The 13,913-nt window shown below is 41.7% G+C and overlaps 1 protein-coding gene across 1 annotated transcript in view; it reads right to left on the reverse strand.

Moving 5' to 3' along the window:
* RORA (RAR related orphan receptor A) overlaps positions 1-13,913 on the reverse strand; it is a 101,258-nt gene that overhangs the window by 42,564 nt on the left and 44,781 nt on the right. The window contains exon 2 of the mRNA XM_081831197.1: positions 186-271. Coding sequence (XP_081687323.1) covers positions 186-271 — 86 coding nt within the window. The remainder of the gene's footprint in view (positions 1-185; positions 272-13,913) is intronic.

Consider the following 13,913-nt stretch of genomic DNA (forward strand, 5'->3'; position numbering starts at 1 on the left):
GATGGAAGACATAAAAATATATATGACTTTCTTAATTGTAATTTAACACCAAAATATTTATCCTGTCCTGTCATCTCTCATCACTCAAAATGCGAGGAGTTGAATTTTCAGACATAGTAGAAGTCACATCACAAAGATACATTCTAACATTAATAGAAACAACAACAACAATTAAAAAGGCTTACCTTGCAGCCTTCACATGTAATGACACCATAATGGATTCCTGATGATTTGTCTCCACAGATCTTGCAAGGAATAATTTCAATTTGAGCTGCAACAGAAGCACGCAACCAGTTAATTACATTTTCTTTTAAACACCTTATAAAAGCGTTCCCTGATCAGCATTTGTATAGTGAAAACTAATAACCTGCTAAACATTATACTGCATTAACTATTCATTGCTGAACTGTGAGGGTCCCCCTAGAGCCCTGGACTAAATTATGGCTGCTCGTTATATAATAGCTTTCGGGTTATTAAAATGGGTCATTTGAGAAGGTGTTTAAAAACCCACAAGAAGACTGGAATCAGCATTTCAAAGCCTTCAAGAACTGGAGAGCTCGCAGTTTAGGCCTCAGAGCAAAGCAGATACTAAAATGTTTCCTCCGATCTCATTTTCCATCATTATTTTTAAAAGGTCATAAATCTGTCTTGGCTGAGCATTGTAGCTCCACTGGTAGGGAAAAAAGTATACTCCAAAAAGTCAAGACTACTTAGGAAAATGATTCAATTCAAAATATTAATAAGTTACATATGCTGGCAAGTTAAGAATGCCTTAATTATCTTTTTTAATTAATGTAGTTGGCATGTGTTGAAAATCAGTCCATTTGTGTACAATCAAAACCTTTCAACCATAAAGTTAATATCCTATCTGAATTTAATAATGGTGAATCCTGGTGAATAGTATATGTAGTTTCTCAGTTCTTTATGTTGGAAACTGATTGGTATAGTGTGCATATGTTTCTAACCAACTGATCATTTGAAGATGCTTCATGTTGGAAGACCACCCAATAACTAACAGATATCACACCAAAGTTCTCAAATATGACAAAGCACATTTCTAAGCAAACACAATATACCTTGAGCACAGTTGGTTGGAAAGAACGTAATTAAGGATTAAAAAAATAACCTCAGAAATAATTAGGCAAAACAAAGTTCTTGGCCCACCTATTAAATATAATTTACATGTGAAATAAAGAAGACCAATACTGAGCTGTATACACAGGATGGCAACATTCACCAGGGTACCCGGAATGTTCCATTAGGCTAAGTTTTATTTTTCATGGTTTTCACTACGGATATCATGTCAGATTACTTAATCACACACACAAACACAATTGTAAGAGCGTAAGTGTACTTCATTTTCATATAGCCCCTACCTAACCCCATGCCTTACACAAAGCAATGACTTATCAACAAGGAATATGTCGCACAATGTAAGTAACACACACATACATACAGCCCGCTCTTTCTTCCGGTGTAATCCCATAACCTGGAATAATTTCCACAACCATTTATTCTGGATTTGATGCGATGTTTGCATTCAATACTCAGAAACAGTATACATTAAATTACTGGATTTAACCTCATTATAAACCATGTGTACCTGCTAACTTCCTTTCAAGGGGACTAGTACAAGTACTGTGGTGACTTTTAGGGAGTGCAAGCTATTCTGGAAGGAGAGTCCCTTTTCATGTCTATCACTTTTTTTTCAAGATTTATTTACCTATTTTAGAGAGTAAGGGGGAGAGAGAGAGAGTGAGCGAGCACGGGGGTTTGGGGAGGGTAGGGGCAGAGGGAGAGGTAAAGAAGGGAGAGAGAGTCTTAAGCAGACTCCACGCTGAGCGCAAAGGCTGACACGGGGCTAGATTTCACGATCCTGTGATCACAACCTGAGCCGAAACCAAGAGTCAGACGCTTAACCGACTGCGCCACCCCGGTGCCCCTCACGTCAATCACTTTTAGTGTTGACACAGTGAGCTTCATTGTCCAGAGTTAGAGATTGTTCAAAATCTTACATCCGATATATTTTCCGTAATGGGTAAGCTTTCTAATGGTTTCTTTGTATACTGTCCATTCTGAGTTCTGCAGCTTAATGTGTTATAAGGTCACATTTAACAAAAATGATAATTTCTAAGTCTGCCTCATCTTAGTGTCTTGTTTGATTTCTTCAAGGAACTTCTTTATGAAATCTGAACTCTAATAATGCTTCACATTGATGGCCCCTCTGATATTTTTAATATAGTCAAGGCCAAGTTTTGTGTCAAATACTGTCTGTAGCTCTAGACAGAGTTACGTCCAACCCTTCTGAGACACAAAAGCCAAGCGGTGGTACAGACACTCTGAAAGGTGTTATCAGCTGAGAGTGATGGCCTGGATTTTCCCACAGGGATTAACTAGTCTGTAATGAGAACAAGCCTCCCCCACCCTAACCCCTAAGGAATAGATTAGGCAACATAAAGTACTTGGACCATCTATTAAACAAAATTTATATGTGAAATAAAAAGACCGACACTGAGCTGCTTCTGCTTACGTCTCACCTCAAGCCGTAATCACAGAAACCAGACACAAACTTCGCTAAACCCTGTAGTTTAAGTCAGCATCAAAACGATGGGAGGCAATTAAAGCAACCTCAGTGCTGAACTTGGGCCTTTCAAGATTTACCTTCCTTCCAGCTTAACAATGGAGAGATCAAGCACCTCTACTTAGTTCTTTATAAGATACGAAGGCCCTGGGCAGACCATATTGGGAACGCTGAGTAAAACTATCTGGATTGGATGGAGAATAATGTATTGCTGTTCATTCTGCCTGGGCTCATAGTGGCTTATGCATGAGAAGTGAAATGATGATGTTTAAGGCAGGACCAAAATGCCTGCCAATGGCTTCCTGTGATCCCACAAGTGATATGGAGATCTGGCACGGAGGGGTCTGTTCATGATGGCGGTGGCCCTGGGATCCTAGCCTGGCACCTCCACCCTTGGAATGACTCACGGCCTGGCTGCGGGGGCAGGAGGTGGTGGTGCGGGAGGGTCACTGTAGCACGCTCAGAGTTTGGTGCCTAATACTGCACAGGACTGCTGGCCTAGTCGGGCTTCCAAACTCAGCCTTCCTTCAGCTCCCAGGGTCTTCGCATCTGGAGGGCACTCAAGCTGAGACGTATTTCCCAAGATTTATGGAGGCCAAGATGCTTAGTATGAATGGACTCACTGTAGATTGACCTGTATTTTCAAGCAGGGGCCATTGGCCTAGACCTTTAACCCCCACTGTGTTTGTACTTAGCTCCCGTGGACAACGTTGGTCAAAGAATGGGAATTAGAAAAGCTTCACTAGGAATCTCATGGTAAGGTGATGGGAGGGTTCTCCAAAGCAAAGTTCAAGTACTCTGATTGGTCAGATGCAACGATTCAACTAGCTTACCCTCTGGGTTGACTCTCTTATCTCAGAAGACAATTTCAGTGGCGAGTGCTCTTTAGGAAATGATTAAAATCCACCTGCTCCAAAAAGCAAACTCCCTGAATGTGATGTGATCACATGTGTTGATATTTCCAGAAAGCAAACATTTGCAGATTCGACCAGGGCACTTACTCAATCTTCCATTTAATCCAACAATGCATAAAAGCTACTTCCCTGCACCTTTTAGTCAATTTACAGAATTCAAATGTATCAATGAGGAAAAAAAAAAATGCCTTGCCGTATTTTTTCAAAAAGAAAGCAGTTTAGTTCCTTAAATTTGAGTTTTCAGACCAATAAGAGGGAAAAAGACAAAAATCCCTTTGCCCTTTGCTTTCTATCCCCCAGGCTTTTTTCATTTTCTAACAGGCAGTGTTGTTTCTTTTCAAAATAATCTTCTTTTAACACAAATTATGAGTCTTGGCCCATATATATACTGCACAGATTAACGCAGCCAGAATTTCAAAGGATGAGTTCTGTCAGACTCCACTACTGTTACAAGTATATTGATTAAATTAGTCTCCATACATATTCATCGCGGCAAAGAGGTTTATTGTGTAGCGGAATATCTGAAGCAAGACACACACATATAATCATGAATTGGCTTAACAATGCACAATCTTGCTATGAAAAATTCTAATTTGCCCACATTTTCAGCTCTATTGCCTCAATAATTTGCTCTCTCATGCACCCTAAGTAATTCAAGCACGCTCTCCACACCTGCAGAGGCAAATTTCTGCAGCTTCAAGGAGCTGACAACAAGTGGCACTGGGGAGGCAGGAAATCCTGGAATGCAAGTGTGCTCATTCGCCAAGTGGTCCTTGGGCTGGGCTGTCATTTAGCATTGTACTTCCGTAAAAGGTTGGCTTTTTACTTTTAATTATAAAAGGGACAAGAACATGGACAATGGCATTCTTAACACCTCATTTACGCCTCAGGACCTTTTTCTGGGGAGATATCTTGGTCCAGAGAAAAATACCCATTCTCCCAAAGAATTAAAAAGTGTAATTGTACAAGAGTTGTACCCACTCTATGGGTGAAAGGTGATGCCATGATAATCTAATGGATTTATAATAACCAATAATATGCAACATGTATTTAGGCTTATAATGTGTTAGGCATTATATCCATTCCTCCAATACCCTATGAGGGAGGGAGTGCTATCACCATCATCATCATCTGCATTTTTCAGATAAGAAAAGGGAAGCTCAGAGAGGCTAAACAATGCGCAAAGTCAGAGAACTAGGAAGAGGTAAGTTTGGGATTTGGACACGTTTTGTCTTTTTTGTGTAACTCAGTAGTTTTTTTTCCCCCTTTTCCCACCATCCTTCACAGCCAAGCTAAATTGCTCCAACAACAACATCAGGAACAGACTGCTATTAGTATGTCACCATTAACCAAGGATGCAAAGGACTAAGCACAAATAATTTGGTTAAACTTTGATAGCTACTCAGAACTGATGTCAAGATATCTTCCTGGGAGTTACTTTACTTATCAGTACTCTATAACTGTAAGTAATCGCCAACCTTCTAGACCATTCTTCTCCATTTTATAAAATGCTGAGTAGAGTTTTTGACCTTAAGGTGACGGACAGCAATGTTTAACAATTTTTTAAGGCTGGGCAAATTACTTAACCTCTCTGAGCCTGAGTTTCATATCTGAAGATTCTCCATTGTATAATGGATAAATGATGTAGCACATAAATGATTATTTTATATATGTATTCTCTCTAGATACATGCACATCACGCAGTTGTTAGATCTATTTGGCACTCGATAAATAGTAGTTATTATTATTGTTATTGTTGATAAGAAATCCTGCCTTATAGCGAAATGAAATTCCTTTCTCCAGACTTTAAGCCCTTTCCAAAGTGGGGATAGAGAAAAGCTGCTTATCCTCCCAATGATATGACAGGCAGTTCATACCAGCTACCGCAGCAATCCTTCACAGCCCTGGCACTTAACGACTACAGTCCCGCAGTATATTGCAATCAGTTGTGGTATGTGTCCCAAGGAATGTGCTACTAATAATAGTAACAAAAAATTAAAATTTTTATTGGTTCATATAAAAAATAAACTAACAGGGACCTACGGTTACCCCAGTAATATCTTTCACTCTAGCTCACGTGCAATAACCATATACTTTCTCGAATTGGACTGAACAGGGTGGGGTTACTGCTGGCTTGCCAGGAAATGGCCAAACCTTGGGTACACCCATGAGAGTATGTGACACAGATGAACGTTACGCAATTTTGTGTGTCTTGCAAAAACCATAGAGAACTACTGCTTAAAAAAAAACAACAGGGGCGCCTGGGTGGCTCAGTCGTTAAGCGTCTGCCTTCGGCTCAGGTCATGATCCCAGGGTCCTGGGATCGAGCCCCGCGTCGGGCTCCCTGCTCCGCAAGAAGCCTGTTCTCCCTCTCCCTCTGCCCCTGCTTGTGTTCCCTCTCTCACTGTGTCTCTCTCTGTCAAATAAATAAAATCTTTAAAAAAATAAAAAAAAACAAACCCCAAACCCAAAACAACTATCTTTTACACCGATCTGTTGACAGTCTTTCTTCTGGAGGGCTGAGAATATGGAAGGCTTTTCACTTGCTATGTTACATATTCCCCCAGTGTTTGAATTTTTTACAATCGGCATGTATTACTTTTGTAAGCAGAAAAACCAATAAAGATTAAAAAGAAAAACCCTAAGGCATTTGATTTTATTTTCAGTAAAATGGCTTGAGTCCTTTATGGATTAGTCACTTTATTTTATCCCCAGTTTAAAACTGCTGGGGTATTAAAGGCTTCTGCAGCTGCCTGGATGTGGCCGGGCCTGCACGTCAAGGCCGGCTGGGGGAGAGTGGCAGAGGCTTCACCTGCTTACCTGGAGCGGCTTTCAAAGCTCCCGGCTTCTAGAATTTTCTGGCCCCTCTGGGTCTGGCTATCTCCTGGTGCCAAGGACACTGTGCCCTGCCCAATGGGGCCCCGCCAAGGGGACAAAAGTAGGGGCCAAAATTCACCTGGCTGTTGAGCCTGCTGCAGAGAGGCTGTAACAGTCCGGAGTAAGGGAGCCTCGCTCTCATTTGTCTGCCCAGAGAAGCACCTCTTTTTGAAACCATCCTTGCCAGGTTTTGTAATATGCTTTATCCTGTGTGAAGGTGCTGTGCATACTAGTGGTAAACAATTCAGGGAGCAAAATGCTTTTCCTCCACTCTCTCAGGGCTGCTGCTGGAGGCCACAGGCCACCAGAGGCCTTTCAGAGAGCTCTCATTACATCTCCGTGGCGGGAGGGGAATAGACTGTGGGCTTTAACCAGTCTGGCACCTTCAGTTGTCCTGGACGCATGGCTCGGGGTACAGCATGGCTATGTTCCACAGCCCAGGCATGTTCGATGATCCTCGGGGGTGGGGAAGGCCGAGTTCCAGTGGCATATTGTCCAAACTAACCATCAACGTGTTCTGCCATTTTGTCTTCTAACTATATACTAATTATCATACTAGTATGTTTCCCTGATACAGTCTTTCCTTCCACTAATTGTGAATTCTTTCATAAAAACAGTACTTAATCCTCACTGAACATCACCGAAGCAATTAGCCACCTAACTAGAAAAGCCCTACCCCTTTGATACCGCAACCTCGTGGTCATTTCTGGCAGCGATAAGAATGTCTGATATTTGCAGAGTTCTGTAACAGGCTTGAAAGTTTTTGTTCTCATCAGCACGTTTTGATTTTGGTGCTCCCAGCAACTCTGAAGTAGGCCGCTGGGTATTATCACACCCATTCTACAGATGCAGACAGTGAATCTCAGGAGGGTAAAATAGCTTCTCTCTGGCTGGATTTCCCAGAGTTTCAATGGTAGAGGCAGCCACAAGTAAGACTTGGGGTCTCTTCCCTATTCAGGATTATATGATGCCTTTAGATTTATGCTAGCATCGATCTGGGGCTCCCAAGGGAAACGACACACAAGAGAAAGAGCTGCAGGCTGATCTAGCTAAGAAGTGGAGTTGGCAATCCTTCCAAGTCTCTCTCTGACCCTCAACTTGCTGGGTGGCCTCAAGCAAGTCACTTACACCTCCACTTCCTCCGTCTATAAAATGGGAATAATTCTTACCTCCCAGGCAGGTGGTGGTAAATGAATGCTCGCAAAGCTCTTTGAAGATGAAAAGACTTATATAAATGGGAAGCTTTAGGAAGCTTGGCATATCATTCTTGGCAAGGACCAGGACGCTGTGCCCTCACTACCCACAACAGGCTCCTCCACAAAGAGACTAAAGAAAAATACACAGAACTGTAATTTTCATCTGCTAGCCAGACTTAGTTGTTTTTTTTTAAATTGTTGGTTCCCAAAATGCCTTCCCGAGGGACTAATAGGTCCAGATGTTACTATCTTAGTCTCAAGAAAAAAAAGAACACATAGATGGCTGTCAGGAGCAAAGTCACCGAAACGAAACTTTCACCAGGGCTTGTGCAGTTTTGAGGAGGCATTGTGGAAATGGAAGGATTCCCACATGTTAAACCATAAACATACATGTCACACGGTGACATTCTGAGTCAGCCGACGTCTGACTCAAAGGAGCTTGTCAAATTAGAGCCATTAAAAAAAAAAAGTCCTAGCCCATGTTCGACAAAACTCCTGTATCTTACCTACTATTTAAAGCCATTTCTTTTTTTTTTTTTTTAAGATTTTTATTTATTTATTTGACAGAGAGAGACACAGCAAGAGAGGGAACACAAGCAGGGGGAGTGGGAGAGGGAGAAGCAGGCTTCCCACTGAGCAGGGGAGCCCGATGCAGGGCTCGATCCCAGGACTCTTGGATCATGACCTGAGCCCAAGGCAGACGCTTAACGACTGAACCACCCAGGTGCCCCTCCTCTGCCCATTTCTTAATCAGATTGTTTTTTTGTTTATTTAATATTTTATTTATTTATTTGACAGAGAGAGACACAGTGAGAGAGGGAACACAAGCAGGGGGAGCGAGAGAGGGAGAAGCAGGCTTCCCGCGGAGCAAGGAGCCGGAAGCGGGGCTCGATCCCAGGACCCTGGGATCATGACCTGAGCCGAAGGCAGACGCTTAATGACTGAGCCACCGAGGCGCCCCTAAAGCCATTTCTTTAAATTGATTGTGGTTTCTGCTGAAAACTTAACAGTTTTTTATAAAATGATTTTTTAATAAAAAGTAATGCCTATACCTGCCATAATACATACACATAAACAAACCTCAAACAGTCAAGAGAACAAACATTTGCAAACTAAATCTAAAATAAGTCAAAAGTGGAATTTTGGAACTTCGGCTATTTCCTTCAGACTTTATACATGCATGACTTCAGTGCAGAGGAGTTAAAACACTGGGCCAGAATCCCCTCTATGAATTCAGAAAGAGTTTAGCTGGGTATGCAGGAAATCTCTGAAGAATAAGGGAGACAGGCGTATCTTCTCATGTGGCTTTCTGTGAATATGCAGGTAGTTCTGACAATGGGAACTGAATATTAATCCTTTGTAATATGCTTCTATCCTTACTAGATTAAGCTTTCCAGAGAAACTGACTCACGTTCCCCGATGCATACATATCTTTGTTAAAAGCCCAATCCAAATGAGCACTTCTGTCCCCAGACAGGGAGAATAAATTCTGTCCAACCAGAGAGGAAACAGATTTTTCATACAGAGGAATAGTGGATGGCTTTGATTTTTAGATCCGGTTCTGCCTAGAACCGAACCCTCCTACTACACGGTAATGTGCAAAACACCTACATTTAAGGTAATTGACGTTTTACCTCTTTTGGTAACTACCTCAACCTTGCATAAAATACTTGAATGGCAAGAGAAGCAGCTTCTCTTTACTCATCCAGTGGGCAAACACTGAATAAATGCTCACTCAATAAAAGATGATACATTAATATCAGTAGTACAAATACTTCTCTCTGTTTTGTCTTCCCTAATCTAACCTCTCTATTGCTTTTGTAAATAGTGAGACATATTTGTTGTTGAGAATGTGCGGGGTTATATGCAATCAGGGACCAAAACAAAGGTAACTGGCCACTTGGCCAATTATTCTCAGTTGGGATAAGGTTCCTCTAAAATTCTAGAATTAACTACATTTTTCTTTTCAGCATTTAATTCCTGAAGATTTTCTAGGACCTTGAGATCAGAAATATCTAATAAAAATTCTTCTCTTGAATCTCTCAGTGTGGGTTAACTGTCATTTCCTACCAGCAGGAAAAAGAATATTTTATTTTACTAAGTGGTTAGAGTATGATTAAGGTAAACCCCTAATAACTTCTTTTCCAACAATAGATGTGTGTCCCTTACATTCTTCTGGATAATACTAGGCCAAAAAATGTCATCTGACTAACAGAACTGCATCTAATCTTTACTCGTGATCAACCTCACTCTAGATACCAATTCCTTTTTTCCCCTAAACAAGAACAACTGCACCCCATTTAGGTTAAATCTTCCTCTGCTTGCAGTTGAGAGCAATGGGGTCAGCTCTTTGCTTTCATCATTTGAAGTCTGTTTTTCACAACAACAGAAAAGAACATCTTTAAAACCAAACCAAATCTGGAGATCTTATCTAGTTTCTGCTTAACTCAAAACATTAGAATTACTGCATTTTATGAAATAATCTTACTTTACACAATTGCCCCCAAATTCTCACACCTAACACTCCATTTGGCAGCTCTCTTAACTTCACACCTGCTTATGCATACCTCAGGCTAGCCTCATTGTATAATCTTGGTATTTCAATGTAGAAGCTTTTATTTATTTTTTTTAATAGGTACATACAATGTTACAAAAATCAACAAACCTGGTGATTCAACCACCACCAGTCCATGGACAGAACAACCTATTGACATAGAAATGGATCTTATAACAAAGAGGACATTTGTTTAAATCTATTTGTTTTACAGCTGCATATAAATCTCATCCATTGTATGCTTAGCATATGGCATCATAGTTTACTGAATAAATCAATCAAAACATTCTGTTTGCCTCAGAACACTCCTTAAAGAGCTAAAATCTCCTGCCTAAAAAGTCCGTCATTGATTGCAAATTTCGATTGTACAATTTCTATGACCTCCCCCTCCCCACCCCAGTGGTGCTACCACAAATATCAGCTGGACGAAGACATGAGGAAGTAGGTCAAAATAACAAGAATCCAGGTGAATCCACTGCTTCTTTCCATTAGCTGGGATTGTTTTTTTGATCAGTTACTATTCATTGAATAGTAGATTATGTCATTTAAAGAAATATTCTCTAACCAAATCAAGTCTGGATTCATGGCAAAAGACTGAAAATAACTTGTAACTTTAAACCTTGGGAATACATTTACATCCCTCCATAGTAAGCCAATGAGGACTAAAATGACAATACATCCATAGCCACAGGAATACAGGTCGATGATATGATAACTTTCTCCGTCCAAGGACCTCAGGTGAGGATGGTAAGAAGGATTATTCCACAGCCCAGATCCCCCCTTCTACCTCTGTGCTATTTCCCACTTTACGAAATCTCCCTAGAATTAATAGGGAGAATGGAAACAAGCCACGGAAAGGTCTGGTTTTTATTAAAAGTCATAAGCAAATTATTCAGACTTGCCAGAAGCAGAAGTGTAGATGTAGTCATATTAATCATATTAAGACTGTAAGATCTTGAAGGATTAGTGACCAACTCCTGGAAGAAAAATTCTGCTGGGTTCTCCACCTCTAATTTCCAGGACATAGCCAATGACATCTAAACAACCAATATGTCAAGTTCTAAGCCTTCAGATACATCACAGATGTATTTCTGGATTGCAGTTCAATAGTATTTTTTTACAATTATCTTTTATGATGCTTTTCTTAGACAACCAGTTCAGCCAGGCATAGGAACGACCAGAAAAGTGACCTGAGGAGTTTCTTCTGACTCTAACTGCAGGCTCTCTAAACTTTCTTTTTAAAGAAGTATTTCCATTCTTTTTTTTTTTTTTTAAGATTTTATTTATTTATTTGACAGAGATAGAGGCAGCGAGAGAGGGAACACAAGCAGGGGGAGCGGGAGAGGGAGAAGCAGGCTTCCCGCCGAGCAGGGAGCCCGATGCGGGGCTCGATCCCAGGACCCTGGGATCATGACCTGAGCCGAAGGCAGACGCTTAACGACTGAGCCACCCAGGCACCCCAGAAGTATTTCCATTCTTAATTATACAAGATCAACCAGAGAATGGCTAACAATATTTGCTGAGAGCTGAAGCACAGTTGTTTCCAAGTCTATTCCTATGGGGAGAAACCAGGAGCTGGTAGCTATTTCTTTGTAGGAAAGGGAGATGCAGTAAAAGGCAGCAGAGCCTTGGGGGTATTGAGTAGTTGCGAGGCAGAGGAGAAGGAATGTTCTGACCAAGCTAAGAGACTGTCAGATTTATTTTAAGAAGGTCTGAACATCAGACTAAGCATCATTTCACAGACTAATGACATAATCTAATAAATGTCATTTTTCCCAACAAAAGCAAAGGTATACCATGGGTGTTTATCTTGAAGCTACCTATTCTTATGTGAGTCATGTACTAGAGATGAGGTAAGAACACGGCAGCCATGTGGCCATATCACAGTGAGGTGCACGGCACCGTCCTTATTCGACTTTTGGTTTCTGCTCCTACCGTCCAAGGAGCTGCTTTTGCCTGCAGACAAACATTTTGGAGGACATTCTATGACCGTCCTGCACAGACTCCTATCAGCTACCCAGCATTTGGCCATGTGTGCTTTTGTCACTTCAGATAGCTTGGGTGAGTGAGTGTGACATTATCATCGGAATAAGTGAATTCTTCCAATTTGCAGTAAAAGTGCACCATTCACACACTCTGGTACTTCCGTGTGGCAAGGCTTTGAAAGCCACTTCACAAGTGATGGCAGCACATTTCCCATGAGATGGAAACACTCTGATTGCTAACAGCTGCGACAGGCACATCTTACTGTCACCGCCTGAGCTCAGAATAGCAGGTCCTTTTTAATGCCCATGACTGCCACCATCTTAAAAAATCATCTCACACACACACACACACACACACACACACACACGCCACATGCCACATGCTCACACACAGGTCCATCCAGCTGCAAGTCCTACCACTACTTGCTGGGAACCTGCACAGTTAGACACCAGGGACGCAAAGAGGATACACAGAACCCACTAGCACACTTCACCTTATGACATTAGCTTCACCGTATACAAACCAAGGATGAAAGTGAAAACTGTCTTAAAAGGAGAAGAAAGGAAAGAGATGAGTATGACCTTGAAGGTAAAGTGCAGAGGTTAAATCTGCAAGTTCTAGAGCCTGGGATTGAATCCCAGCCCTGTTACTTACTAGCCATCTGAACGTGGGCAGCTTTCTTACTCTCTCTGCGCCTGATTTTCCTCCTCTCCTTTAAAATGATTCCTACCGCATTATAAAAGGGTACCCAGGTCGAGTGTCCGCAGAGCCAGTGCCTAGCACATAGTAAGTGCTTCATAAACATTGGCATTCCTTCTCCTCCTCACTCACGTTTTAAGGACAGTAGTATCTGGCAAGGTCTGCCACTGGAGTTGAGGGAGCTAGCAAAAGAATGAAGGATAGGTCATACTCCTTTTAAATAAAGACATGGTGAAGTTTAGCAGCTTTCTGTTTTGTTTTGTTTTGTTTTTAAGGTTTATTTATTTTAGGGGGGGAGGGGCAGAGGGAGGAAGGGAGAGAGAGAAAATCTCAAGCAGATTCTCTGCTGACACGGCTCCATCTCACGACCCTGAGATCACAACCCAAGCAGAAACCAAGAGTCGGACGCCTAACTGACTGAGCCACCCAGGGGCCCCTGGGAGCTTTATTTCTAATGCAGAGGCCTAAGATGAGAAGTAATGCTAAACAGATATAAAGCAGAACTGAAAGACACCAGTGCATATCATGTCAGCGACCCACTTTCTAGGTAAAGCCCATGGCAAGGCTGGCATTTGGAGAGGTGGGTAAGCAGAGGAAGTGGGAGAAGCTTCTAAGATCTGTGTGGTGAGATAGCAAAAAGACTGAGCAACCTAAAACTACCAGTCAGTGAATGCAATTTACCAACCCCCCTGAGAATCTCTGCCAGAATCTTTCTCCAGGGCTCCCCTCCCCTCCTCTGTTTTTAGATACACTGTTGAACCAGATAGTCTTCCCCATTCAGTCCTGCCATACTATGCTGTGATTTGATGATTACGGGAGAGTTGACCTGTCATTTCTCCAACAGTGGGGACATCTTTTTCATGGCAAGACCCCACAGGTGTCATCTAGTCAGGGAGAAAGTAATAATCCAAAGGGGAAGAGAAGCCCATGTGGCAACCAAGTTGTCTATTTCATCTCATTTTTGGCTTAGGAAAGGGAACATAATGAAATGTTCTCAAGGTCCAGAGTGAAAGTTCTGCCAGAATTTTTTTTTTTTTAAAGATTTTATTTATTTATTCATGAGAGACAGAGAGAGAGAGAGGGGGGCAGAGGGAGAAGCAGGCTTC

The sequence above is a fragment of the Leptonychotes weddellii genome, chromosome 9 (genome assembly GCF_054177405.1).
Source record: "Leptonychotes weddellii isolate Sample4059 chromosome 9, ASM5417740v2, whole genome shotgun sequence".
NCBI lineage: Eukaryota > Metazoa > Chordata > Mammalia > Carnivora > Phocidae > Leptonychotes > Leptonychotes weddellii.